General features: G+C 36.7%; 2 protein-coding genes across 9 annotated transcripts in view; both read left to right on the top strand.

Moving 5' to 3' along the window:
* ARL13B (ARF like GTPase 13B) overlaps nt 1-10,158 on the top strand; it is a 50,698-nt gene extending 40,540 nt beyond the window's left edge. For 3 of the 5 annotated variants that reach the window (XM_083824132.1, XM_083824133.1, XM_083824136.1), the window contains 5 exons: nt 595-691; nt 1,550-1,772; nt 2,248-2,364; nt 2,829-2,897; nt 7,880-10,158. In XM_083824132.1, the coding sequence (XP_083680258.1) occupies nt 595-691; nt 1,550-1,772; nt 2,248-2,364; nt 2,829-2,897; nt 7,880-7,956 (583 nt within the window). In that variant the 3' untranslated portion in view covers nt 7,957-10,158. Of the gene's footprint in view, nt 1-594; nt 692-1,549; nt 1,773-2,247; nt 2,365-2,828; nt 2,898-4,669; nt 4,714-7,879 lie in introns of all 5 variants that reach the window. The other 2 variants (XM_083824134.1, XM_083824135.1) reach the window with 2 other exon arrangements.
* A 2,849-nt stretch (nt 10,159-13,007) lies between these two features.
* The window catches only part of NSUN3 (NOP2/Sun RNA methyltransferase 3), an 18,977-nt gene continuing 4,938 nt past the window's right edge, over nt 13,008-27,046 (top strand). Inside the window, exons 1-5 of one of the 4 annotated variants that reach the window (XM_083824179.1) lie at nt 13,008-13,222; nt 14,358-14,467; nt 15,826-16,025; nt 17,779-17,933; nt 18,446-18,567. In XM_083824179.1, the coding sequence (XP_083680305.1) occupies nt 13,124-13,222; nt 14,358-14,467; nt 15,826-16,025; nt 17,779-17,933; nt 18,446-18,567 (686 nt within the window). In that variant the 5' untranslated portion in view covers nt 13,008-13,123. Of the gene's footprint in view, nt 13,223-13,378; nt 13,603-14,357; nt 14,468-15,825; nt 16,170-17,778; nt 17,934-18,445; nt 18,568-27,046 lie in introns of those variants that run through there. The other 3 variants (XM_083824176.1, XM_083824177.1, XM_083824178.1) reach the window with 3 other exon arrangements.

Below are 27,046 nucleotides of genomic sequence, written 5' to 3'. Positions count from 1 at the left end.
TTTCTGAGTCATTGGAACAAGTAAGATTCCCTAACTGTTCCTATATATACTGAATAGCTTGTCACCTGTTCTTCCTTCCATATATTAAGATGTATCTAGAATTACGAGAAATGGAGGTGTATTAAAAATTGAAGGTGATGTTTCAGATAGTATGGTTTCTGACAGTGTAGTTTCTTTTTAAAGTTGAATACCTAGAAATAATTGTTACAAAAGATTACCAGTGAGAATATTTCAGCACGCTGTTGAACAATCAATACCTTCCAGTTACAGAAGCATTCTGTCACATATCTGGTCCTTAGAAACTGCTTCCACTTTCTGTAATCTTTTGCCATAAAGAAGCATGTGTTTCTACCACTGACGTAACGTGTACTTGTGCTTTATTGAGGTCAGCCTGTTGTTGTGGTATTCGACAAAAGTCTTTCAAAATACAGAAGCATACTGTAAAAATCAGCTGGCATAAATTAGAGGATGAGCTAGATGACCTAACGACTGTTCTCTATTAAGTAAAATTTATAGTGTGTCTTATTCATAATTCTTTGTTCATCTTCCTCCCTCCACTCGCAAAACACGCTAAACAACAAAACTGTAAAAAAGGGAAAGAGAAGAAGGAAGAAGTGTACCTGATGATGAGGATCCTGAGCCTGGGAACTCTGAAAATCCCTTCCAGCCTATAGCAGCCGTAATCTCTGAGGTATGAGAATATGTGGAAATCTGGATCATTTTAGACCTACTACTAACAAATGTCTGAGAGGTAATAAGAAAAATGGTTCCTTTGAAAGAATTGTTTTAAGTCTGTACATACAATACTTTTTTTTAATCTTCAGTCTTGTTTTGTGTGCATTGAATCAGTGCTTTCATGTTATGAAAATCACCTGTCGTTGATTCAGGGGAAAAAATTGTAGACAAAGTAAAATAAAGGTATTATAACCAAATGATTGAAAATATTTGCCAGTTAAACTATTGGATATTCAGGAGTGGAAAATATTCATGGTCTACCAATATCTTCTAAAGTATTTGAGATCTATAGTGGGTCACACAAAATCTTCCTGCCTACATCAACTGTTTAGATTTGTGAGCATAACTTGTTGTTTTCTTTTCTGTTGAAAACTAGGATAGTAGAAAAGGTTTTGCTTAGGACTGTTCATGTTGTTTATATATCCAGCATGATTTTTTTCCTCGTATACCCCCCCCCTCCCCTCGCCCCCCCTCCCCCCCCCCCCAAAAAAAGGCAAAAAAGCAAGACTGTAAAGCTCTGTCAATCATATGTAAGTGAATGTCAATATATAAATCCAAAGATATTTCTTCTGCTGTTAATCTCTATATCTTTTTTTTTTCTTGTGCCCCACTGGACGGTATATTGGAAATGTTAGTTTCTTCATGTGAAACATTTAAAGAAAAAAAAAAGGATAGTAGGCATATAGGCATATTCTGATTTTAAAATAGCCTTTTATTAAAAAAAATCCTTTTATTATTAGTTTACTCCATTAGAAGTTGTAAAAAAAAAAAAAACAAGCAAACAAACGTAAACATATATTATTATTCTCATTAGAATGAAAAACAAATGGAAAAGAAGCGGCTAAGGTTGGAGACTGAAAAGGCTACTGTTGTCTCAAAATCTCAAACAGAGCAGGAACAAATGGATGCGCAGCAACTATCCAGTAGCAGTAGCCAAAAAACAAATGACAGTAGACTAGAAACATGCAATTCTACAGCTACAGAGCATTTGCAGCATGAAGAAAACGAGCAGCAAGCCTCAGAAAGGCATGACTCAGGTAATGCTGCTTCCTATTAATGTTTCATTTAATGTTACTTCTCATGTAATTCTTCCCTGTGTCTGCATAACTTTTCAGGACACCACATGGCAATTAAATCTGTTGAAAACATACAAATGCACCATTAGGTTATTGTATTGAAAAAAAACACTATTTTTAAGAACTGTGAATTTGTTGGTTTAGCTGAAATTGGATTTTTTTATTATAATCAAATATGTGATCAAATTGCCATCAGTACCAAGTTAAGTTGAACTTACTAAAATGTAAAGTTTCCATATATTTTATGCTTACATTTTGTTCTCTATAGCAAAGCATGCTGTGAACATTGTACGTTTCACAAGCTTTTGTTGTATTGTGCAAGTCTAGAGTGAAAATGCTGATGCATCTCACCCTACCAATTGTATTAAAAGATGATTTAACATATTCTTTGAATATCATTGTATGGTATGTAATGCTTTATTTCTGCTTGATATAGATAACAATAAGAAGAAAAATAGAAAAACAAAATTAAAAAGGGGCCACAGAGTGGAACCCATTAATGCAGAAGATACTGTTCCCAAAAATCCTACACCACCACCATCTCTTCCACCAGGTAAGTGTACTAACAAACAAAATAATTGATGTCTCAATTTGCGTTTTTTAAACATTTAAAATATTAATTTGTGAATGGCGAAACTAAAATGCCTTTATGCAGAGGTATGCTACTGAACCTTCCTCTCTGAGAAATCTTTGATGCAGTTTCGCACTTCATGGTCTGAAGTTTCAGGAGTATTGATTTGATCCATTCCATGGGGGGAAGTTATTATTTTCACACGCACAAAAATGTCAGACACTAATCAATTTTTCATCAGTGAGTAGTCAAAATACCAGTATTTTTAAGGGTAGATTGGTTTATTTGAATACTATTTCATCAATATTCATCATATATGTATAATACATTACATACTTTTCCATTTCTAAATGCTTTGAATTTTCCCAAAAGGATATGGCTTCCATACATTTTCTCAGAATCAAGTGCAGTAGTGATGTGTCTTGACTGTCTTTTTTTCCCTTTAGTTGGCTGGGGAACTCCCAAACTTAATAGACTTCGAAAACTTGAGCCTCTTGGTGAAACACATCATGCTGGTAATTTAAAATTTTGGGTTTTGACCTTTTTTAAAGCTTTCTCCATAATTCATTCACTTTTATATTCATTTCATTCTTCATTCTTTTTTTAATTCTTAATGCCAGTGTTCTTTGACCAAAAGCAACTCTTTTGCTTAGTAAAAAGCATCTTTTTGATTTTTCAAGTCTTTCCTTTTTTTAACCAAAAGAATAAGTTCCCTCAGATTCCTGTGCAAAGTTTAAAGTGACATGGGATATAGAAAGCTATTTATTTGCTCAGCAGCATGCAACTAAAGTTGCATATGACAAAGAGTAACAGGATCAGTTACTTTAAGTGTGCAAACACATACTTCTTCCAAAATAGAGATGTCAAGGTATTTTTCTGCTGTCCACGTGTAGACAGCTCCTCATTATCTGATGCACTGAGGACAGGGTTTGGGTTACCTAGATTAGATATTGGAAAATCCCTAAGGTGTTAAGCAGAAAGAATACTGCAGAAACACTTCTGCAGGACTGCAGAGATCCAGCGGGGCTTATTGATTTGGTTCTGCACTGAGCTGTGTGATTGTTTCCACACTGATCTTACGATCTGATCGGGAACTGCTAATTACTTCACAATGATAAACCCAAATGGGCCCTGTGTATTTCTGTGGTTTTGTGAACTGTAGTTTACCTCCAGCTGAATTTGTGGTGTGTAATCTGACAGCTTATGTTGCCTCTTGAGACAGTCTACACATTCTTCTACCTACTGCTTCCATTTACATACAGTTTAAAAAGCATAGACTATAAGCTTTTTGTCAAGGATTTGGAGGTGTTTGTCTGTTTGTTTGTTTGTTTTTTTGTGAGGAGAGCTAAGGACATGTGGGCACCCATGCATTAATTGCATTACATTAGCAATTCCAAATGAGGTACTGCAGTCCCAGCTCTGATGAAAAGTCCAACATAAATTTGATTGCAGAATTGAGACTTCCAATTTAAAACTTGCTTATTGGTTTGCCAGGAGAGATGTCAGGGGGAAAGCTTGGGATCTGTCTGGTGCTTTACTTTTGAAGAGCCATGACCCTGAAAGTTCACAAACCGGTAGGAGAAATAGGTTTAGTAACTTGAAATGTCAAGGTTCAGTAGGTAGAATCTTGATTTTTCTCTTTATTGACGATTGACTTTATTTTTCAAGGACCACAGGTGATGTTTTTTTTTAATATCACAGAGGCTGGAAGGGACAGAGGTCATTTGGTCAACTCCTACTGCTCTAGCAGGGCTGCCTAGAGCAGATTGCCCAGGACCATGTCCAGGCGGCTTTTGAATATCTCCAAGGACTGGGCAACCTGTGCATTCTCAGTTTTAGATGAGAAAGTCTTCATTTCTCCTTACATCTTTATTTCTCAAATTTTGAAAAGTCAAGTGAATATGGAGACATTTGGAATAGCACGAGGGGAGGGTAACCAAACTAAAGCTGTGGGCACGCTTATGCAAACTGAACAAAGAGAACGTTAATTCAGGAGTTTATAGAGAAAGCTCAATGTTGCTCTAGTGATCCTTGAATTAATCAAGACAGGGTTAAGTTCATGTAGGACAGCACCATGTGGACATTGTTGCTTCAGAAGTTCAGCAGGTGAGCTTCTCAGCCAAAGGATAATCAACTCACAAATAATCAAAAGCTGACTAAAGAGGAATTAAAGTATCTGAAATTATATATTTATTTTTCACAGGAATGTAATTCATGTGCGTAAAACGTATTTTGTAGTATGTCTTTCAGAAAATTTTAATCATTAAACTATCTTGTTTTTTTTAAGGAGTATAGAGAAAAGAAGGCAAGAAAGAAAATCCAGATAAAGAGGTAGGGAGGGGAAGAAAGGGAGCGGGTTTTATATATAGAGAGATTTTTTTTTTTTTTTAATCTGATCTGATTTTGTAGTAAGAGCCTGGGTAGAAAAAGGAGGACAAAAAATCTTAAGCTAGATTCCATACTCAGAGGTGTGTAAGCTAGTAACCTGAGATCTGTGCTTATTTAGTTTATTTGTGAAATAGAGATAATAATTCAAGTATTTTGAAATCTAAAGACAGAGTAAATGTTGGCAGGGGAACGATCTCATGGCCAGAACAATTTGTTAACCAGAGATGTAACCACTGAGGTCAGAAGAAATTTAGAGTGCTCAGAGCTTTGCAGATGAATTCAAAACATTGCCTGCACTTTTCTCAGAGATTTGCTTTCTCAGGAATTTTGTTAACTGACAGAAACAGCGTAGAGCAGTAAAATACACTTATTGAGGTATTTCCATATTTCTTGTCACACTTTTTTTTGTGATAAAAACTAAAGAAAATTTTCAACAACCTGCCCATGTGGAGTTTGAATGGATTCTCTGTCCTGATTCTCTTCCAAAGACGCTTCAATTTTTTAATTAATTTATTTTTAACAAATGCTGTGGAGAATTCTTTACTTTCTGCTTACATTTTCTTTTAAACAAAGAAAAAAGAAAAGTTCTTCATTAACCTCTCTTCTTCATCTTTTTCGAATATTGCCATTTCTGGGGGCATCCCCCCTCCTCTCCTGCCCTGCCCATCCTTTGTGAAGAGCCTGTAACCATCCGTCGTTTTAACACCCTAGTCACTGGCCTCTTCCCATCAGGTTTTGCTTATGCCAATGATGTTGTAGATCTGGGACTGAGCCAAGGCTTCTAGCTTGGTTTCATGTTAATTAACATGAGTGTCTTGAAGGCACAATTTGCAGTTAAAGCTTACAAGTTTTTTTATTTCCTTTATCTGGAGCTTTGGTAAAGCTTTCTTCTCTGTGATTCTCAGATTCCTTAAGACGGAAAAAGAAGTGAACCGTTTCATCCAGCAATATTGAATTCTGTTGACCTCTCTAGCTTTGTCCAACAGTTAACGGCTAAGTGTCTGTAAAGTCTTTGTGTATGGGGCAAATAAGCACCTACCTTCTTATAGACCAGGCTGAAAAAATGTAATTCCAGTGGGTGCTTGTGTCAGGGTTCCAACTAAGGTTGTTTGCCTCCGTAGGAGCAAGGAAAGAAAAAAGCTATTTACCCTTTCCAAGTATTTAACTAAAAGTTTGCTTTTAAAATTTTAAGGAGCCTTGTTTATGCATAGAGGTTATTTTCAGGAGTACTCTGAGTCCATATCTAAGAGTGCATCACTTAATCATTTGATAGCTCCTCAATGTAAGTCAAGAAAAAACCCTTATGCTTTAAAACAAATATGCATTTTCCTAATGTTGATTTCTACTAGTTCATGAAAAAACACAGGAAGAGGTATTTCTCAGAATTTATGTGCATTCTAATGCAAGTCTTTGTTAGTTTAGGAGAGCAGTTATTCCTCTGATTTTGTATTAACTTTTTTTTTTTTTGGAAGTAGCACAGAGAGGTTGTACTGACATTGCTGCTGAAATACATAAAATTAGTGTGGTGTGAGGTTAAAACAACATGCAAAGGTCTGGTTTTTAATGCTAGATGTTCCTAGAGTTGTAAATCTGTCTTAATGATTTAATGTGCAAACTGAAAAATGTGTTAGTGATAGGGCTATTTAGTACATATATTGAGTCATTTTTGTGTCATTCTTAGCAGAGAACATTACGTTGGATGTTTAGGCAGAGTTAACAGGCTGTCAATTCTATAAATCTTTAATTACACAATTATTTTCACTAAAGACTGCAATTTTTTCAGTCATGGTAATGATTCTAGCACAACACTTGCTAGTAAGTGCCTATTTATTGTCACTGGAGAATACATTTGCAAGAATGATTAACTTCTCTTATTATAGGAGCTAAAATTGTATGCCAGTTGTAAAGCTGTCTGCCAGACCTCAAGAAGCTGACTAATAAAGCATCCATTGTACAGGTTTTCATTTACCCTAAAATCATTTGCTGCACTGTTGCTTTTTGCATGCTGCTGTAACATTGACCTAGCTTCATTGAAGTCAAAGGATTACAACAGTATAAAATTATTACTATTTTACTGATTAAACATTAAACCGTGATCCTACATTAAACCGTGATCCTACATACGTGTACACATATTCTTATAAGAGCAATGACATCCAACTTGCTTGCTTTTGTTAACTTTAGCTCAGAAATGCGGTTTCAATGCAAGTTATTCTCAATGTAGAATGAGTGTAATATAGCTTTTCTTGGAAAAATAGGATTTATTAAATGTGAATTTTGATGGCACATCGTCAAAGCTTTGCTGAGGAGGAGACTGTCCATGTAACAGAAATTGAGATTTGAATGCTTCAAAAAGCTGCTTTTAATTTTTCTTGATTTCTCTTCTTCCACTTACCATTTTTCTTGATATTCTTTTTTTTTTTTTTTTTTTTGGTCTGTGTGTGTGTGAAATGCATTATGTGTACCACTCTGCATGTTTGTTTTCTTTTTTCTTTCATATCACTAGCAAATGTTTGAGGATAATACTTACTCTCTTCTGGTATGTGTAATAACTTTTCCTTGAAAATTTTTCCTATTTTGAATTCCTTTATTAGCAACAAGAGATGCTATACCTGTATCTAAAACTTCATAAACTTCATGGTGTAGTTATTCTAGAAAGTTAGTATGGCTTTCAAGGTAGATGTCGTGCAAAAATAATACCAAAATTTCAGATGCTGCCTAGTGTTACTATCACTTAAAAGCTTATTGCAATGTATTATTTACTACAGCAACATTCAAATTTTTATACTTCATTTTCTTAATTGTTATTTGTACACTTTGGATGTTTCATATATTTTGTATGTTTGTATGTTTGTAGGTTATTCTGGACTTGATCTTGCAAATGCTGATGCATGTCTAACAAAATGTAATTAAATGCTGGTTTGGCCAATGTACCTCCAGACGGTAGCACTATGCTTGAAGGTTCCTTTGTAGGAATTAGCTCTAAACTTGTAGGCTACCTAGCTTCTATTAAGAAAATGAGAATTTACTTTATTTAAGCAGCCTATTAAGCAAGGAAGATGGTAAATTACAGTTTAATGTGTTTTTGTTTCTGGCATTTCTTATACAGATTTCTATGGAAAGCCTCTGCCCCCACTGACTATACGCCAAAGACCCAACAGTGATACCCACGACATCATCGCTTAACTGGATCATAGATAACATCTAAAACACATGGTCAAGAAATTGTATCAGAAATGGGTTTTGCCCTTAAAGGAAGATTAAAAATAATAATAAAAAAAATTCTATCAGCTTCTTGCAAAATAATAACTTGGTAACGACTAAATGTGGAGTTCATTCTATCGTACATGGTTGATCCTTTTACTTTTCACATCACCAGCTCTTCTTCAGGATTTAGAGTGAGTGCAAGAAAGGTCTGTGTGTCCGTGGAAGCTCTTATGAACATGGTATGGAATATGTGTTAGGTTTACTTGCGAAAATACATGAACTGCTGTATTTCTTCAGCTGTAAACCTGAAGAAAAATACCTTCAAGACCACGATATGGGATTGTATGTACTCATCAAGACCTTTCACCAGGTGCTGTGCAGTGATTGGTATTTTTGCAGCTACTAAATAGTTCTAAAGCATTTTATAAGATTCATGTATGTTAGGGTTAATATAGGCAGGTTATGCAACAAATACTGAGTATATTTTTCTAACTTTTTATATAACTATTTGAAAATTTGAGGGGACATGCATACCTACTACCAATAAGATGATACCTAGAAAGCATTGGAAAGCTGATAGCCAAATACATGCAAGTAGAACATGTTTGACTTTCACATATGTCTTGCAGTAGCAATACCTCTTAGTAGGGATTACATTACCAGAAGCATATTTCATATTTCTATCAATCTGAAGCGGGGGGGGGGGGGGGGGGGTGAAGGTAGAAAGGAATTTTAAGGTAAATACATTTTATACAAAATTATGCTATTTGAATTGTCTGAAAGTTTTCTTATGCATTGTTTTCTTAGTTTTGTTAACTGAGTTGGGTGTAGGTAATAAATTCAGTTTGAAAAAGAGCTGAATGTTGTATTGTCTACTATGGCATATAATAAAATTGCACATAGTGAAAGTTTTGCACTAATTCAGTCATCAGTTCTGATGGAAAACTGAATCATCAAATATGCATATAAACTCCAGCACTTTTTAATCTCGTCAATACTAAAATGCCATCTTGAAATCAAAACAAAACCAATAGAATTTTAAGGAGTTATATAATACTTCTATGTAGTGTTTTAATTTTACATTAAAAATAAAATACAAGGGATAGGTAAAACGGGTTAGAATTAGATATATTCTTATTTATATATTATGTATATGATGTTTTTCCTCTTACATTGGAGACAATCATTGGTATATTGTGTAAAGGTATGTAGTTATGCCACTTAATTACAGCAAGGATGAAACCCCCATTCAAAGGTTTTTTGAAGAAGCGCTATTTGATTTTCTATTACACTGTCTTCCATAATTTGATATTAGCAAATTATTTTAGTAGAAGTTAAATTAATGCCATGGATATATTCATCACTTTGACATTAGAAGTCTTTGCCACATAACCCTTAGGTCAATGAGTTACGCAAACATATACATATCAATTGAACATATTAATTGAAATGACAAGATTAAGATTTTTTAAAGTGTGAGTGGAAAACATGATCAGACTTAAGAATATTAAGTTTGAAGTGGGTAGAGAGAAATATTCCAAGCTTGCAAATTTAGTATAAAGATTAAACAATTGTAACTGTCAGCATGAGAATACTTCTCTTGTATTCTAGTAGTGCAACGTGATTTGGTTTGATTATTCTTGGGATTTAGTCATTTTCACTTAAAACAAACATGATGATTGGGGGGGTGGGGATTGCATGTAAGTTTACATGTGCAATCCCAGTCTTACTATTTTTGACTGCATTACCACCTAATTGTTTTGGCTTAAAGGCTTCACTTTTGACTTTTTTTTTTTTTTTTACAGCTTCAGTTTCTAGAAATGTATTACCCTTTTACTTTAACACTAATCCAAAATAAATTAATTAAAGTCTATTATAAATAAAGCTAAATACTGCTGTGGAAACAAAATTTGAGGAACTGAAATGTAAAATGTTGTTACTTATGTGTGAAATCTGTATTAAGCGTGTTGTGTGTGGACACATGTATCAGTTTTGTTTCTGCTTTTAAAATAAATTTGTACCAATATATGACCTAAGTACTAAAAATTTTTTCATACAAGTTTGTTTATGAATATGCTTTGTAATTATTTACTACAGTAGCTTTTTTAGTACTTTATATTATCTTGACTTTTTATTTGCTCAAGTTTACATTTATGTATTGAATAAAACTAATGCACAGCATCAATGTTTCCCATATTATTATAAATTACCCTTTTTTAGGCAATTATTATCATAAATGGTTAATGTCTGCAAGTCTCACATTGCTATCATGTACAAAATAGATACCTTATAGATGGAATCTTTGCATATTTTCACAAATGCAGTGTGGTCAAATTGAGAATATCATGATAGATTGACATTAGGATACATGTATTAGGATACATTTAACATTCTTTGATAGCATACTTAACATATGAGAAGATAAAAAATTGAAATTTCACTATATTTTAATTGTCAGTGACCTCATTTTCAAAATGCAACAGTGCATGCAGCTAAGAATATTTTTACTTAATGAATGGTAAGCATACAGAAATATTCGGTGTAAGCAGAACATATTGCATTGTGTCTGTGCAACAATTTAAGTACCTTTTGAAATATTTTGTTCAAAGTGTAAGTTACATGTATCTTCTGAGATAAGGAACAATAACTTTCCTAAGCTGAATTAGTCTAAAAAGTAATCAGTGCTTCCAAGTAAGCTGTTCTCACCGTCATCTTCCTATTTAGCCAAAACCTAGAATGCGCAGAAAGATCAAAATTTCAAGTTTTAAAGAAGGACCCTACTTAAAGTCTTAAAATAGAGAATAGTAACTGTACCTGACCAAAAAGGTAGGTATGTTTGATATCCGTTAGATTTAGCTTCGCGTCTGTGACGTGGTCTCTCTATGTAAATAATTCACAGTAAGTAAGGGGACATGCCTACTGAGGTGGGGCAAAAGTGCTGTGATTTTATTGCTTAGATAATCTTGCAAGATTTGTATTTCAGTTCTACAGTTCTGAATGCTTTAAAGGAATTGCCTGCAATAGAAGGCTGATGCATGCTTTCTAATGGCCCTCTTGTGAGCCCTAGTTGTGAGGATCAAGATGGAAGGAACACTTCTGCTATTCACCGAAGTGCCGATGAGTCAAATGTAGCCAGCAAACCTTAGGCACATAAATAGTCTCACTGGCTATCAACACGCCTTGGAAGCCCATCCTGTAGTAGGGTCTAAGCCCCTGTTAGATCACTTTCTAGGCTGTGACTTTTGCATGGGTTTTATAAAGGACATGGTCATTATTTTTTCTTTGAAACTCAAAGAACTCTCCGGATCCTCTGAAGACCTATCTGTCACTTAAAAATGGATTTCTTAGTTTTGCTGTGGTAGCCAGTGTTTATCCTGAGAGCAGTTATTTTCAGATACAGTGATACCGTATTAGAAAAGGTTGATGGACAGTAACAAAGCAAGTAGCATGTCTCCTTTTGTAAAATAACGTTCAGCCAGTATTTCTTTTTTCACTCACATATTGCAAAATTTAATTAAAAGCATAGTACTGTAATTTCAGGATGCTACCCACTTAACATAGCAGCACTGCCCATTAGCTTTCTAGCTTCTGGAACTGATCCAACTTAGAGTGCTTCTATTACTTTGAATAGAACAAGTCCCATGGTATTTCAACAGATGCATCCTTTAATGAAGAAGGTACTAAATTTTAAAAGTAAATGAAGTTTGGAGACAAGTTTATCCTAGGACAGAGGAATTCCTCCCCTTCCCCCCACTATTCAGACACACTGTTATTTTCTTTCCCAGGATTACTCTGGCAACTGCTAGTTGTAACAAAAGTAACAAAACCCACGCTTTTCACAAAATTTTAGGAAACTGATTAGCAATGTTAGTAAGTAAGTGTATATTCCTCAGTGAATATGAATTTAACATCAAGTTCTCTTCATGTTGGGCTAGCGGAAGGATTGAGACAGTGGAAAAAGTGGAGTGAGTGTGTAATAAGAAGTGAAGTCCTTACATCAAGACAAGTACATGGGTTAGACTGGTGAAGACCAACAAAGCCAAGGGAGACCTGGGTAGGGTAGCCATACTACTGAAACAATGATTCACTGGTAAGCAACAAGATAATAGACTGAAGGACTGGGGAAGAGCAGCAGACTCAGACTTTTTAATTGTTTACATAAACTTAAAATTTCTTCAGAATGGGGTAATTTTTGTCCTCTACATTTAAGCACGGGTGGCTCTTTCAGCATTCTTTTTTTGTTTATTTTGTTAGCAAAATAAAATTAAATTACCTTATGTGTTTTCTTGTATGTGTTGTAGGACTTGGAAGAATTATAACTGCAGAGAACTATACTTTTATACCAGTTTTGTCCCATATCTGGTTGTACAATTCCTTTATCTAAAACCCTTCTGGTTTCCTTTCACATTTGTTGTGCAGGTCTACGTTTCACCTACTGGCTCCTTCTCAGGATGCTGATTGAAACATTTCAAATAATCTTAGAAGTTTCATGACGATAATTTGCATGAGGCTTGCATGAACGTTCTTAGTCTTCATTAATCAGTGCCTGAAACTCAAATATTTATTTATATGACAGCACTCTTGCCTTTACCTTTGCACCCTTTTCCATTCTGGATTTTAAAGGCCAGCGTAAGCACCCAGAAGCTGCCCAGGCAGCCATTAATAGAAATGTTCCCTCTTGTCTGGGAACGGCAACCAGCAATCTCAAACCTTAAAAACCTTAAGACATTCTTGTGCGTAATTTTTAAGTTTCCAATGATTTATTAGCAGTAACAGCAGATGAAACTAGAACCGACCTCTGACGTGGTTTGCAGGAGGTAGCTGAGTAGCTGTGTGGTAGTCACAACGTCTGTAAGTTTGGGCCAGCCGGGAGCTAAGGGCTGCAGACAAGCTATTAGCAGAGAGGTCTGATGCAGGGCTTGGATGGGGGCTGGCAGGGGCAGCTGGAGCAGGTTTTTATAAACTGATTAACCCAGGCCCACCATCACCCTGCGTAACGCCTTCCACTGTAACACCCGAAGCCCCGCTCCCGGGGCGGAGGAGGAGGGCGGTGCGCTCCCTAACCCCACGATTTAACCACACAGCCACCACCTGACAGGCCCAGGGCCGCCCTCTTGCCGCGCCCCGCCCGGCTCCGGGCCCGGCCATGCGGCTGCCGCCCGCCGCGGCCCGGCTGCTGCCAGCGCCGCTCCCCGCCGGGGCCGGCCTGTGGCCGCGGCGAGGGGCCGGCCGGCCGTCGGAGCAGGTGAGGCACCGGGCAAGCAGCAGGGGCAGCGGGCATCTGGCAGCGCCCGGCCCCTTCCTGGGCGGCCTTCCGCAGCCCCCGGGCCGGGCCGGGCCGGGCTTGGGAGGCGGCTCCCGCAGCGCTGCTGTCCCCGCCTGCGCTGGCCCCGCGGGCGCCATGAAGGGCTGCGGGGAGAGCAGACAGCGGATAATAGAGCCAGGGGCTGCCTTGGGCGTTTGTGCCGTCCCTTTGCTGCCTTGTTCCTTCTGCGAAGGCTGCCCGTGGTTAGGTGTACCCCTTTCTTCCTCGCTAGCGTCTGTTGGGGAGGGCTTTTGGGAGTCTGAGTTTTCTGATGAGGGGTGAGCCGTGGACGGCATGTCTGGAAACCAGCAATAACGATGGTACGGGCTCGCAGCAGGGAGGTGCTGTATGTCCCTAAACACGGAACTCCCGCAAAATGGAGGGTTTGCATTTGGAGTTGTTCTGAGCTGCACAAGTTTATGTAGAAACCACAAGCTCTAACACACACACATACACCCTTGTCAAGTGAAACAGAAAAGAATCGTTTGGAGCTCTCCTTCTGAATAGTACAAGTTTGTTCAGGAAACACAAGTTTTTCCTACCCTTCCTTGTCAAATGAAACATATTTTTTTATGGGTTGAAAAAAAAAATAAAGTGTAGCTAAAGTAATTTTTTTTCTTATTCCTTATCTTACTTCTTGCAGTATTTTCTAACTATATTCTAGCTGACTCGCACAGTGATTCAGGTGAATTTCTTTCTTTTAGTTAAGCACTTTGATACACCTTGGCAGAGGTGATCATGGTTCTAAGGAACAATCTCCATAATCATGCATTGCTTATTTTGCTCCTGATGTATCACAGCCCCAGGACCCGCTGTGTTATCTCAGTTGATGTGGAGACAGAGTGTTATCATCAAGCTTTGATTGACCTCCTCACACATAGGGAACAAGAGAGTACACTAGCTTAACTTCATTCTCTAAAATCTGTAAGGTTTTGATTGTATGTGTGATATGACCTTCATATCAGAGCATCTGAATATCAGTGAGAAATTGGTTTAAGCTGGAAAAATGTTTTTTTAGTAGTTCTTGCGATAACTTTTTTTTTTTTTTTTAACTTTTCTGTGCCTTTCTCTGAAGGTGGAAAATAAAACAAAAGGGAAACTTCAAAAGCAAATTTGTCAAGTTGTTCTGGATCATTTTGAGAAGCAGTACACAGCGGAACTGGGAGATAAGTGGACCAGTGTCAGGTCTGTTGTTTTGGGGAAATGGGGGAGGGAGGAGAGAGGTTCTGTTAATTTTTAAGTGCTTCATAAAATAACTTCAAAAAGAGTCATAGGCTGTGGCAGCTGTTTCAGTTTACTTGCAGTTTAGAACTATAATAAAAGTGTGGAATAACAGAAGACTAAAATTTGATATTTTTTTTTCCTTGATAAAAAGGAAATAGGTTTCTTTATATGGTGATTAAGTTTCTGTTTGCCTACATGTGTATACACTGTAAGGACACTGCCATCTTCTGTGTTTCAGTTTGCTGTTTTGTAAAAGCATGGTCCAAAGTAACCCTTCATACCCAACAGATGCTGTTAGTATTTTTTTCTCTATAGCTTTTTAGTAGAGACTGGAGAAGAAATTGACTGCTGTCTGTTTACGTGTACAGAAAAACGATATCAGTTAATTTGGGTCTTGATCACACAGTAGCTAAAGAACTGGCGCTGAGAGAAGACGTCTCTCCTCTGCTAGGTGGTGCTTGTCACTCATAGGAAAGCCAGCAGAAGAGCCCTTCTGGAGAAGTTCATTGCTTAGCTTACATACTTTCCAGCAGGAATGTGAACAAAAGCAGTTGATTTCAAGCTGAAGTGCATGAGGAATGCTGATGTGATCTGTGCCACATTACTTTGAACAGAAAAGCATCTCACGTCATCAGAATCTTAGTAACCATGTGATTACTGAGTACCCTCTTGAAATGTGTAAATAAAATTTAGAAAGAAGTTTTAAGCGTAGATACATAACATTAGTTTAACTGAATCAACTTAGAAACTCCTAGGTTGGATCAATGCATATTTCTCTTTTAGTCAACAAATATTACTGAGGAGTATTTTATAGTGCTGAAGGAAAAAATACCGAGAAGAATTCAAGTAGAAAATGATGAAAATCCTTGAAGAAAGGTCTGAGAAAGCAAACTGAAATACAAGCAGGCATATTCCTAGATGTAAACGCTGCTTTTTGGTTACTTTCAAGGAACATTTATTGGTGTATGTTTTTCTAGCCCAATGATTGTAGAATGTAAATGGAAATTTAGCAAAGAACACTTGTAAAGACTATGTTTTATAGATGTATCGATGTGTGTGTGTATATATATGTGTGTATACATAGATATATGTATAGATGTATATATATATACACACATGTATATGTATGTATAGATGTACATTTTACAGTGGCGGCTGGAACGACCACTGCAAAACCACTGTGATTTCTGGTAGCTAATTTTGCAGTCATTCTTTGCCCCAGGGAAGTTCCTTATAGTCAGAAAAAGCATTGTGCTTCGTATTGGAAAGTTAATTTTATTTGTCAAGTTATTAAATAGCTTTTCCTTTTTCCAATCTAGAGATGTACTCACATGCCCGTCATGCTGGCAGTATGCCATCCTGCTTAACAAATTCAGCCAGTCCGCTGAACTGGAGAATACGTTGCGTGTGAAGGGATATCATCTTGCCTTTCGAGGAACTTTGCCTTATCTTCCAAGATCATTGAAGTGTTACATCAGTAGAACTCCTAGGAGATTCCCTGCGCAAAAACACCAAACTGGTAAACTGAAAGAATATTATCTGCTGAATGCTGCTTCAGTGTTACCAGTGCTGGCATTAGAGGTGAAGGATGGGGAAGACGTTTTGGATCTCTGTGCTGCACCAGGGGGTAAATCAGTAACTATCCTACAGTGTGCCTATCCAGGTACTGTATTGAGGTGCTGTTAGTTGATTCCTCACTGTGTTCCTGGGCTATTTTAGTTGTGTCTGTATTCTGTACAGATTTGGATTGGGGGTGGGAAGAAAAAAATATATATATTCTAATTAGTTCTGTGCCTTTTAGTAGGATTTTTATTAGGTTTGTTTACCTACAAGAGCATGAAAATTGCATTAGTTATTTAAATATCTGTTACTGCATACTGACAGACAAAAGTGTAGTAGCTTTATGTTTTACTTCACTGATTTTCTTATTGTTACTTCTGAAGAAGCTAATTTAACTCCTTTGTGGATTTGTTGGCCCAGGAAGTTAAGTAATTTGCAGTCCTTGAATATTTGTACCTTTTTTTCTTTTACTCTGCTACCTGCCTGGCCAGTGCTATGCAAATAGTATAAGTAAATCTAAGTGTACCAATATCAAATGGAACATAAATTAAAAGTGCTAGATCTAGGCAGGGGGGAAGAGCTTATGATGAGGAATTGGTCTAAATCAGCATTTTAAAAGTTCTGTGTCTTGATCTACCTGGATTTAGCAGAATAAAGCACCAAGATAATCACAGCATGTTAGAAGGCAACAGTAAACATCTGTTCCCAAGTTTATATGTTAAGTTGAGCAGAAATTGTCTCAAAATGTTTATAGCACCTTAGGTTCTTAAGGATGAGAATATTAATTGTAGCCACCTGTAAATGTTGATTACAGCTTGTTCTCACTCCCTCTTCTAGAGGAACCAGGTGCTGCCAATGAAGTGAATTGAATGACTTGCCCTTTCAAAAGGTTTGGGGAAAAATAAAATTAAAAATAAAAATAAAACCTTTTATCCCACATCTTCTTCTGAAGATATTAGTTTGTTGCTGAGAAAGTAAGGTGCAAGAAAGTTGATTCTGACTATATCTCAGTGAATGCTAAAGTATTTCCTATTATGTATGGCAGACAAAAGGTATGGGACAAGCCACAGATGGGTGTCCAGAGACTCAAAAAGAGAAACTTTTTGAAAATAGTAAACAGGAATTAAGAGGAAAGTGCATTGCTGGCCTGGGTTGAGTTACAAGCAACAGTTTCTTCAGAAGAGATAACTACTCAGGCGTTGTTTTAAGTGCAACAACAGGCTTTTGTTAAAACACAGCTTAAATTTCAACTCAGTCAGGAATTGGACTGCTCAGTATAGGGTGCAGAAAGCTGAGGCTTTATTTAGTTAAAAGGCAATTAACCTGTAAGAGACGTACTTCATACAGTGGTAGAAGGAACATAGAAAAATACTCAGCAGTGATTTGGGATGTGGCTTATGTTTAAAGTTGGTTTTACTGTGGAAGTGTATTGCTACCATAAGTATTTGCTAGTAAATATTTATGGATTGCTCTGTAGGAACATGTTGAAATTTACTAGGGTTTATAAAAATCTAGCAGTGTCATAAAATGTGCAATAGCATAAAAACATAGGGTGTAAAGTCTATGGCTGTCATAGGAAAAAAAAACAATTTCTGAATTTGTTACTCTTTGTATTCACAGAAAATACAGAGGACTGATTTTAGAGTGTTTACTTCATTTTTTAATTTTTTAAGGTCAATTTCACTATTTACTTCATTTTTTAATTTTTTAAGGTCAATTTCACTGTAACGAGTATGATGATTTGAGATCAAGATGGTTGAAACAGACAATGGAATCCTTCATCCCGGATCCGTTGGTTAACTTAATAACTGTCTCTAAACAAGACGGTAGACAGATTGGAGATTTTAAACCTGAATCGTATGACAAGGTAACATTATTAGTAAATGATATTTCTTCCTTCTGATTCTTTTCCCATGCTGCTTTATTTTTCATGTTTTTCCAGACTCCAAAAAAATATTTCGCTTATCAAGGGGAACCAAGGTCATATACACGATTTTTAAGGCCTCAGGAATCACTTTATGAAGCTTATTGTGCATTTGTTCACATGTTAGATGATGTTACCCATTTAGTTTTGGTAATGAATTCTGAAGACCTTGTAGCTTCCATGCATGATGTGTACTTAAGAACAGGGGATCAAGTGAGAAAGCTCTGTTCTCCAGGTAGAGGGTAGTTTTGAGGCATTTTTTTTTTCTTCTTCCTCCTTGATGACTCCTTATAAGCATCTCAAAATAGTAATTAGATCGTTTCTTCTCCTAAAATGGAAAATAAAAATGGCGTTCCAGCTGCTTGCAAAAATCAGTTGAGTGGATTTTGGTACAGATAATCACTTTCTGAAAACTGTATTGTGAATTGTCTTATTTGCTCCTATTTGCTGTACAGGTACTGGTTGATGCTCCTTGTTCAAATGACAGAAGCTGGTTATTCTCTTCTGATACTCAGCAAGCTAAGCTTAGGCTAATACAAAGAAAAGAATTATCTTCTCTACAATTCCAGCTGCTAAGGTGAGAAGTGCAAAGAAAAGCTATTAAAGGAGCTTTTTGTAGTTAATGAAAATGTGTTGGGGGTGTGGGGTGTGGACAAGATTTGTCATATTTAATATCCGAACCTAGGTTTCACCACATGAAAAAAATTCAAGAATATGTTGTTGCAATTGCTGTTCAAATTAAAAAAAAAAAAAAGTGAATATGGAAATTTGCATGGTATAACATAAATGGTGAGGTCTAGATCCTCTACTAATGCACTGTTGTACAGTCCCATTAATTCACTTATTAACATTTATGTCCATTTACAGGTGATTCAGAGCAGTCTGGTACCATAGCGAAATGTTTTTGGTTGACATAGCTAAAATGATTTCAGAACTACTCAGTCGAAGCAAAAACATGCATAGAATGTTTAATGTTGTGGGTTTTTTTTGTTTGTTTGTTTGTTTTTTTAATCTGCGAAAGTGGTCTATAAACGTGCCAAGCTGGGTACTCATTCCCCAACACATTTTGTTGTTGTTCTGTCGCAGAATTATCTGTTACGGGTTTTTACAGCCTACATGATAACCAAACTGTCAGTCAACACTGGTTACCAACCATCATTTAGTTCATTAGTTAATGCTGCTTCGGAATTTGTTTCTTGCACTGTTTTTATGAAAAGTTTGAGTCTACTGTGGCACATTCTTAACTGTTGCTTGAATTTAATATCCTCTTAACTACTTATGGCACACATACTGTTCATCGTAACTGATAGGGTAAAAAAAAAAGTAAAAGAATGTTGGTTTGGGGCAAGTTGGAGAGGACTGTGTGGTTTTAAGGAACATCCATCCAATAATCCAAATCAAGGTTGTCCTGTATTACACTTTCTAATGATACCAGCCATAGGCTAGCTAGCATTTGTGAAGACTTTGAAAATCCTTTTTCCCCAATGAGAAAAACTCTAATGTGACTTCCCAATAATACCTTTTAGACCTGAGTGTTTTTAACTAAGTAACAATCATGCCTGAAGTCCATCTGTCAAAGCAAATTGAGGGAAAAATAACATACTACGAAACAACAAAAAAAAAGTTTTTATGGAAAGTTCCAATTTACAGCAGTTCCAGATAGTTCTGCATGAGTTCCAGTTGAAAAAGACCTAACAGAACGGTATGATTTATAGCAGAAATATGAGTATCTTATTGCAGTAATGCATCATGTCACCCATTTCCTTTGAAGAAATCAATCACATTTAAAACACTGACCTGTTCCGGTTTTCTCTTTTCAATATTTGACATATAAAATCCAATTTGTGGGCCCCAACCAAAAGAAAGCATATATCATGCAGTGAAATTTTGGGAATTTGCATAAATCTCTTCAGATTGTAATCCTGAAGTGGAGAACTCATGACAGCAGGAATCTTGTTTTTAAAAAAGGAGATGCTCCTGTCAGCCCAAATCAGATTTAATTGAGTTATTCCTAAGTCAAGAAGAGAACCTTGCTTCTGTTGAAAGTACACTTTACTATAGCAACAGCAAGCAGAATTGGATTTGTAAGGACAGAACACTTTTTACATGTAAGTTGAAGTAAAAGGATTGTAATTTCTGTTTTGTTGTTCAACATACATCTGAGTAGTTCTATAGATTGAACAATCTATTGTTACATGCACTGGATTTTTATTTATTTATTGTCTTGTAAAAGATTTTAGAGCACATAAAATACATGGTTAGATTCAAGATGTAGATATTACAACCTTTATTCAGTAAAATATTTGGTGTACACTTGGTAAATGCTATAGATGTCCAGAGGATTTTTATTGTTCCTTCCATCTGATCATTTTAAAATGGATTCCCAAATATCAGTGACATGTCAGATTTGGTGTGAAAGGGAAAAAAGAAATCATAAAATGAGACCAGGAAAGGTTAAATGATTCTTGCAAGTGCATTAGAAGTTTGCAGAACTAAAATTGTAGAATGCTACCCTATTCAAGTCTTTATTTTATGGTTAGGGTGCATAATCATAAGTCAAAAATTGACACTGAATTCTGTCTCTGATACCTTCCATTAATATTCAGGAAGGTTGAAACTACACTAATTCTGCTGTACTCCACCTTGTTTGAATCAGTTCGTGCAGCACTAGCTCTGGCTTACCTATTCAGGTTACCTGCTGTTTTATGCTCAGGGATTTTTCTCACCTCAGTTGTTGTATCTGTAGAACAAAAATAAGTATAAAGCTGGATCCCTGCAATTTTGCTGGGAGTAGTGAAAGAAATGCTTTGTGATTTGAAGATGAAATATAAGGGCCAAGCAGTACTTCAGTTTAGCAATAGTAGTGAAGTATAAAGAAGAGAATAGAAGAAGGAACCCACAAATGAGAATTCTGAAATGCGAGAGAATTATGAATTGCCACTTCTATGAAGTGACTTTTGGCACAAAATTTGGGATTCTTTAAATTATGGAAGTGCTTCACTTGTCATCTTTTTCTGGGTTTTGTCATCTTGTGGGTTCTTTTTTTGATTTTTTTTTTTTTTTTAAGCAGATCAGCCTGTGGGAGTAGGGGAAGCTGGGGAAATCAGAGAGGAACTGAGGGAAGAAAAAGTATTGTTGCATTATGATATATACTACAAGTACTTGGAGGCTTCTGAGAATGAAGATCTGAAAGAAACTTTGATGGAATGATCTTCCTATGTCAGTCTGAATCAAGTTTGCAATCTAAATGAACAGCATAAAAGCTGAAGAGCAAATTTTATAAGCAGCGAGGGTACTACTGATTTAAAGGAAATTGAGATTGTAATGATTGTTAATATCAAAACCAAAGCATCCCTGCAGAGTGCTATAATCCGAGAACACACTGCAAATCTAGTTATTATTTGGGGTGTTCATGCAGAAAACAAATTGCAAAATAAGTAAGGAAAGTTCATTTCCTGACACTGAATGCTAGTGCAAAAGGCAGTGATTCCCACATGTGAATTTACCATTGTTATCAATTCTTAGATGGAAGTTAAACCTGGGGTTAAGGTCGAGTGCATAATAACTTAATGGTGAAACTGCTACAGATGTTGTAATTATTCCTAGACCAGTAATTGCAGCTGAAAGAAACGGTGTTAGGATTCAGCTGAAAATAAATCCAAACAGGATACAAATTGGAAAATGCAGAAAAGGCATTTAGACTACTATAATTCTTCTGTACACAACATCTCACAGTAATTAAATGGCTCTAGTTGGTGTTTAATAGAGTTCTGGTCCAAAGGAGCTCAAACCAACTTTAAAAGATACATCGTGGTTGACTTTTTCTGTTTTCAACTCTTTTTCTCCTTAGTAGTTAACTAGAAGGGAGATTGTGCGTGCTTGTCTTGTGTATTCAAAACCAGCAGGTTTGAGGGAATTCTGAGTACGCGAGAGGTCTGAAGGGTCTTGAATGTTCTGCCCTTTTGATTACTGGTGCCAAATTAGCCATACAAAATGCTCATTTTTCTCATTGATCTTTAGAGTTGTACGGATTCTCCTTTTTCAGAACTCAGAATGAAGCACTAAATTTGGGTTGAGAAAGCAGGAAAACACTTTATTCTCCCTAGTTAATGAAATGCTTCAATCCCTGTTTGTCATTACAAACACTATGATTTTTAAGGAACTGTGACTGATTCTCTGCAACATAATGCATCTCCTGTTACAAACCTTATGCAACTGGAATGCAATAGTGAGATAAAAGGAATGTTTCCCTCTGAACAAAGACCTTTTTTTTTTTTTCTTTGGATGCCAGTCATAACATGGTATTTGAAGTTGCTGATCTTTTCCAAGAAAAGGTTACCAGAAGTTGTGAGATGTTTTTGTTTGCGTGCTTGCTTTATTATTTCCTGCTGAATAGTTTAGGAAGTGGGAGGGTTGCACACTTGCTTTTACTCAGAAGGAAAAAAAAAGAAAGCCTACACCTAAATATTCTGTACTTATTTTTCTGAATGAAAGGGACCATAATTAATGTCAAATGTAAGTAACCAGGTATTGTGCAAACGGTTTCGTCAAGCTTCCAATCTGTGTTTGCCTTGCTGCTGCAGTCCCAGGCTCCACTGGAGCAGAGACTGCTGATCGTGCAGCCAGTTTGTACAGTGGTTTACCAATCTACACACGTGGAAAGTCAAGTGAGATTGACATTTTCCCTTAAGTCATCAGATAGAATTGGCAACCCAAGTCTCTAAAGGCTAACCTACATACCAGCAGACTAGCCTTATTTTCTCATGCTCAGACCTTCGCAAATTTGTCTTACTTAGAAAAAAATATTAAAACTTTTGGTGAAAACTTAAGACACATGTAATAGAATTTAAGTTGCAAGTTGCTCAGTTGTCTCTGAATATGTCAAAATTAGTGACATGGCTTCATAGAATACATATGTATTTTCATCCTAGATTTTTTTTGAGAGAGCCTTTTTTTTTTGCCTAGTGTGTAGTAAAAATTGAACTACTCAAAAAATCCCAATGTTCTTTCTCTGGCATTGTGTCACTTGCGCATTTTCACTGAAATGTAGGGTTTTCCTCATGTACTTAGAAGAGGAATTACAATCCCTCTATTACACTTTTGATGTGTGTCTAAGCTGTTAATCGTTTATTTTGTTGTAAAGTGATGGTCTTTTTTTATGTACCATTGTGTACTGCCCAATATTGTACCAGCATATGGATACCGCCATGAGATTTCTGCTTTGATTAAGACAAGAGCCTTTATGGCACATGGGCATGTAATGATGATATTAAAAAGAATATACTCGTAATTAGCTTGTTGTTCTGTCGAAGCAGTGATTTAGTTTAGTCTGTGATTTGCTACTGATGAAAAAAATACCAGCCATGAGTGTTCTTGGCAAAGGCAGGGAGAGCCAGTGACTTGTGCCTTGAAAAAGAAATTACTATTGTAGAAGCTGCCCGACTTTATTTAGTGTGAGTCCTTAGAAGGATGGCAAGGCTGAATGTCATCTGGTAGCAGAAATAGAGAAGAGACCCTTCAGAAACATGGCAGTCTTCTTGTATAGTGCTCAACTCCTACATCGGACCTCTGTGGGTAAAGTTATGGGGCGTTTTGAAATGACCTGAGGGAATTCTGAATGGAGGTACCGGGGTGGGGAGGTGAATAAGGAAAGGGAAAGGAAAGGAAAGCCATGTCCTGTGCAGAAGGGAAGAGAAGGCACGTGGGAAAGCATGGAAAGTTGTGCTGAGGATTGCTTCTCTGCGTCGTTCTTTGGCTCGTTCTTGGACTAACAGATTTTCCATGGATTGCGTGGATGGTTCTGTCTTTCAACTTCTCCAAGATGGAAGACAGTTAATAGTTTATATAGACTGCTGACCCAAGGCTTCATACCAGGTGTGCTGTTCAGGGCAAACAGTGTTCTCTCTCTGTGCCTCCTTGCCCCTCTGGTTGGAAATGGTTAGATAGCTGCTGACTGGTCAGTGAACCTTTTTGGTCTAATTACATATACCTACATGTACAATGTTCTGTGCCGTTCCCCAAAACACTGTTGGTTATGTTGTTGGAGGTTCAAGTCATTCTTACTTCTTCCTCTCAAGGTGGTGCCACCCGACAGAAAAGAAATAGAGATGAATTAAGGGGAGAGAGCACAATGTCTGAGCTTAGGGGAAAGAGTGAGGAGTCTTAGATTCTGGTCTGGTATTCCAGGGGCTATTTATCTATTTTGCGTAAATAGCAGTTAACTAAAACACTGGAATACTCCTTGCAAACTGAATCTGAAGACTCTTACTCTTCCAAGTAAGTACCTGAGCTACCTCACTTGTGAGACACAGCCTTTTATCTTTATGCATTTAAGTAGTAAGTAATTTAGCTAGGGAATGTCTTTATTTTGGAATAGGCTCAAGTTATTTTTTAGACTCATGGTTGGTTTTGAATTTCCTCACAAAGAGTGAGTTCTGGGGCCGTTGTTGTGGACCCATCTCATCTTCCATTAGAGATATTAAATAGTTTCTGATTTTAAGTTCTGCCTAGTTCCTTAAGCCTTTCGTAGTGCCCTGTGCATAACTTACACATCGAGTCCCTTGTGATAGGTTGCAAAACGAAGTTTCTGGAATTAATAAGTAAATTAACAAATAGGCTATCCAGCAGCTAGGTAGTTGCCTAGGTAGTTGGGATCACAGATTTAATTAAGACACTAAGTTTGCTTCAATTCCACCTTCAGTCCTTCCTGTGTATATGCATGGTTAGTAAGCTGTAATGAACAACATTACTTCTAAAGCTGTGTGGCAAAGTCTGTAGTGGGCTTCAAAGGTCTTTTGTTCTCCCTTTCCTAGCTGAGATGGTTCTGCTTGGGCTGTATATGTTTATCTTTTTTTTTTTTAAATAACAAATTGAGGTTGGGGAGAGGAGTGGGTCTCCGTAAGTGTGTAAGATAGAAGTTAATTCTGGGTTAAATAAAATGACAGAAGGGTTGAAATTTGTTTGGAATGAACTGCCTCTGGCTGCTGCAGGCTGTCCGGCTAAAACCAGCCTTGCTGTTAGTGATGCTGACTGTGTGGAAGAGAGCTGAAGCAAAATTCTTGGGCATTGCATTGTCATTTGTGGTTCTTACATCTGGGAACAGAATTAAGCTGACTTGTTGCCCTTAAAGGGTCACAGCAGTTCTGGTGTTGCAAGGGATATCCTATATATCTGTGTTAACAGGATGATTATTCCAGGACTCACCATGCACTGGAGAAGAAAGCTTAATAATGTTAAACTGAAGGTCCAGTCTTTTTGTGAGAAGAATTTAAAATTATTTGCCGTAGAAAATTTCTCCTGTACGCCTTTGTAACCACTCATTGCAAATTATTAAAAGTGGGTATTTTGACACGGGAGGGACTTCCTTATGAATTTGGCTTTATATGGGGAAAAAACAAAGCAAAACCTTCAATATGCAGTCCATGTTACAGTGATGCATCTGGACTCTTGTAAGAGCAAGAAGGAAATAAATGATATCTTTTGTCAATAAAAAGAATAGAACTGAGGATAAAAGCAAAGGTATCTTGAGATGCTCTACTTCTTGAAAAGCTTGTAAAAGCAGGTGTTATTCTGATCAGACATTATCTCACACACTGAGCAGAAATATATCCCAGTTGCCAAAAGATGGCAGTATTGAAGTGTTGTATTACTTTTAAATTACCCTAAAATGTATGTAATCTTTTTACTTTAATACTGGAAAAGGTTAAATGAGTAATGTAATTAATGCTGACACTTCCAATGGCACAAAATGTATACCCAAGCATAGGAGGAGTGGGCTGGATGTACAGGTGCTAGCTGTAGTTTGAAATGCACGTTTATTGTCTGCCTGTTTTTAAAAGGATGTTTGAGATGCCAAGACTTTTAGAACAACTGAAATGTCAGTCTATCATGTTTAATTTTCTTTAAGTGTGAAAAATCTTTTGGGGTTTTGTCTAACTACGTTTTAGTTGCACATAGAAGTGCTTTGCTTTAAGAGGTGTATGGCTCTAGAGTGATCTTTTTTTTTTCTGTGAGATATTAAATAATCATACTGCTCTGTTTTCCCTAACTCACTGTGTTTTATCCATTCTTAGACTTTAAAGTAAGTCTTATGAAGTAAACTAAATAAAAGTGCTTTAAAATAGTATATTCCTTTCCAAAAAAATCTTATCCAGTACTCCTGTAATATGAAGGGTTAGAAGAGACCAGTGCATCTTTTCTACCTCTGACTTCCATAGCTCAGTACGTGCTTTTGAACTAAATAGACATCCTGCAAAAATCTAAAATGAAGTAAAATATTTTTTTTTAGTAAAAAAAAAAAATAATTTAGAATGAGGAGAAGAGCAATCTGTATGTCTTTAACTGTCTTAAAGTACTTCCTGAATGGGCTGGATACCAACCACCCTCATGTTTGGATTGCAATTGTGCTTTAGGCTTATGTGCTGGAAAGATTTAAGCATGGATTCGGTTACTGTGAAGTGATGTCAGTAGGTCAAAGCAGATGTCGAGAAGCATCAAGCACATTTCTAGAGAATGATGTGCTAGTTAATATCAGTCTATCCTGCAGCTTTCCAGCTGCTGTAATTGCAAGTTACTAATGATTTGAAAATACCATTACATTTGGGACTATTTGATATCACAGTGACCCTCCTAAATTGTGTTACGCTGTTATCTCCTAAAGTTACATTCAGTACCTCAGAAAACGTTGTGTTTTTTTGTTTGTTTGTTTAGCATGTATATTTCTTTGTAACAAACATGCATTAGTGCTTGCAGTTCTATCATGTAATTATTTCATTTTGCATACTGTTTTATATTATTTCCTGGCAGAGCTAAACTTGGAGGTCTTGTATTCAGGCCTTGCATGGTGAAAAGGACGTGTTAATGGATGGTCTTGCATTTTACCAATTTTTGTCTTTTTTGTTCTGCCATGACTATCTTAGAGGTATAATTGGTATAATATGACAATATGCAACACAAGCTGAGTTATGCATGCCACATGCTGACAGTGGTGCTTCTTCTTCAGGGTCTTGATTGCAAGTGCTAAGGGTTTGTCACATTAGTAAAAACAAAATTGAATG

Source organism: Anser anser (assembly GCF_964211835.1).
Source record: "Anser anser genome assembly, chromosome: 1".
NCBI lineage: Eukaryota > Metazoa > Chordata > Aves > Anseriformes > Anatidae > Anser > Anser anser.
The sequence above is the reverse complement of the archived record's forward strand: the minus strand, read 5'-3'. Positions and strand labels throughout refer to the sequence as shown.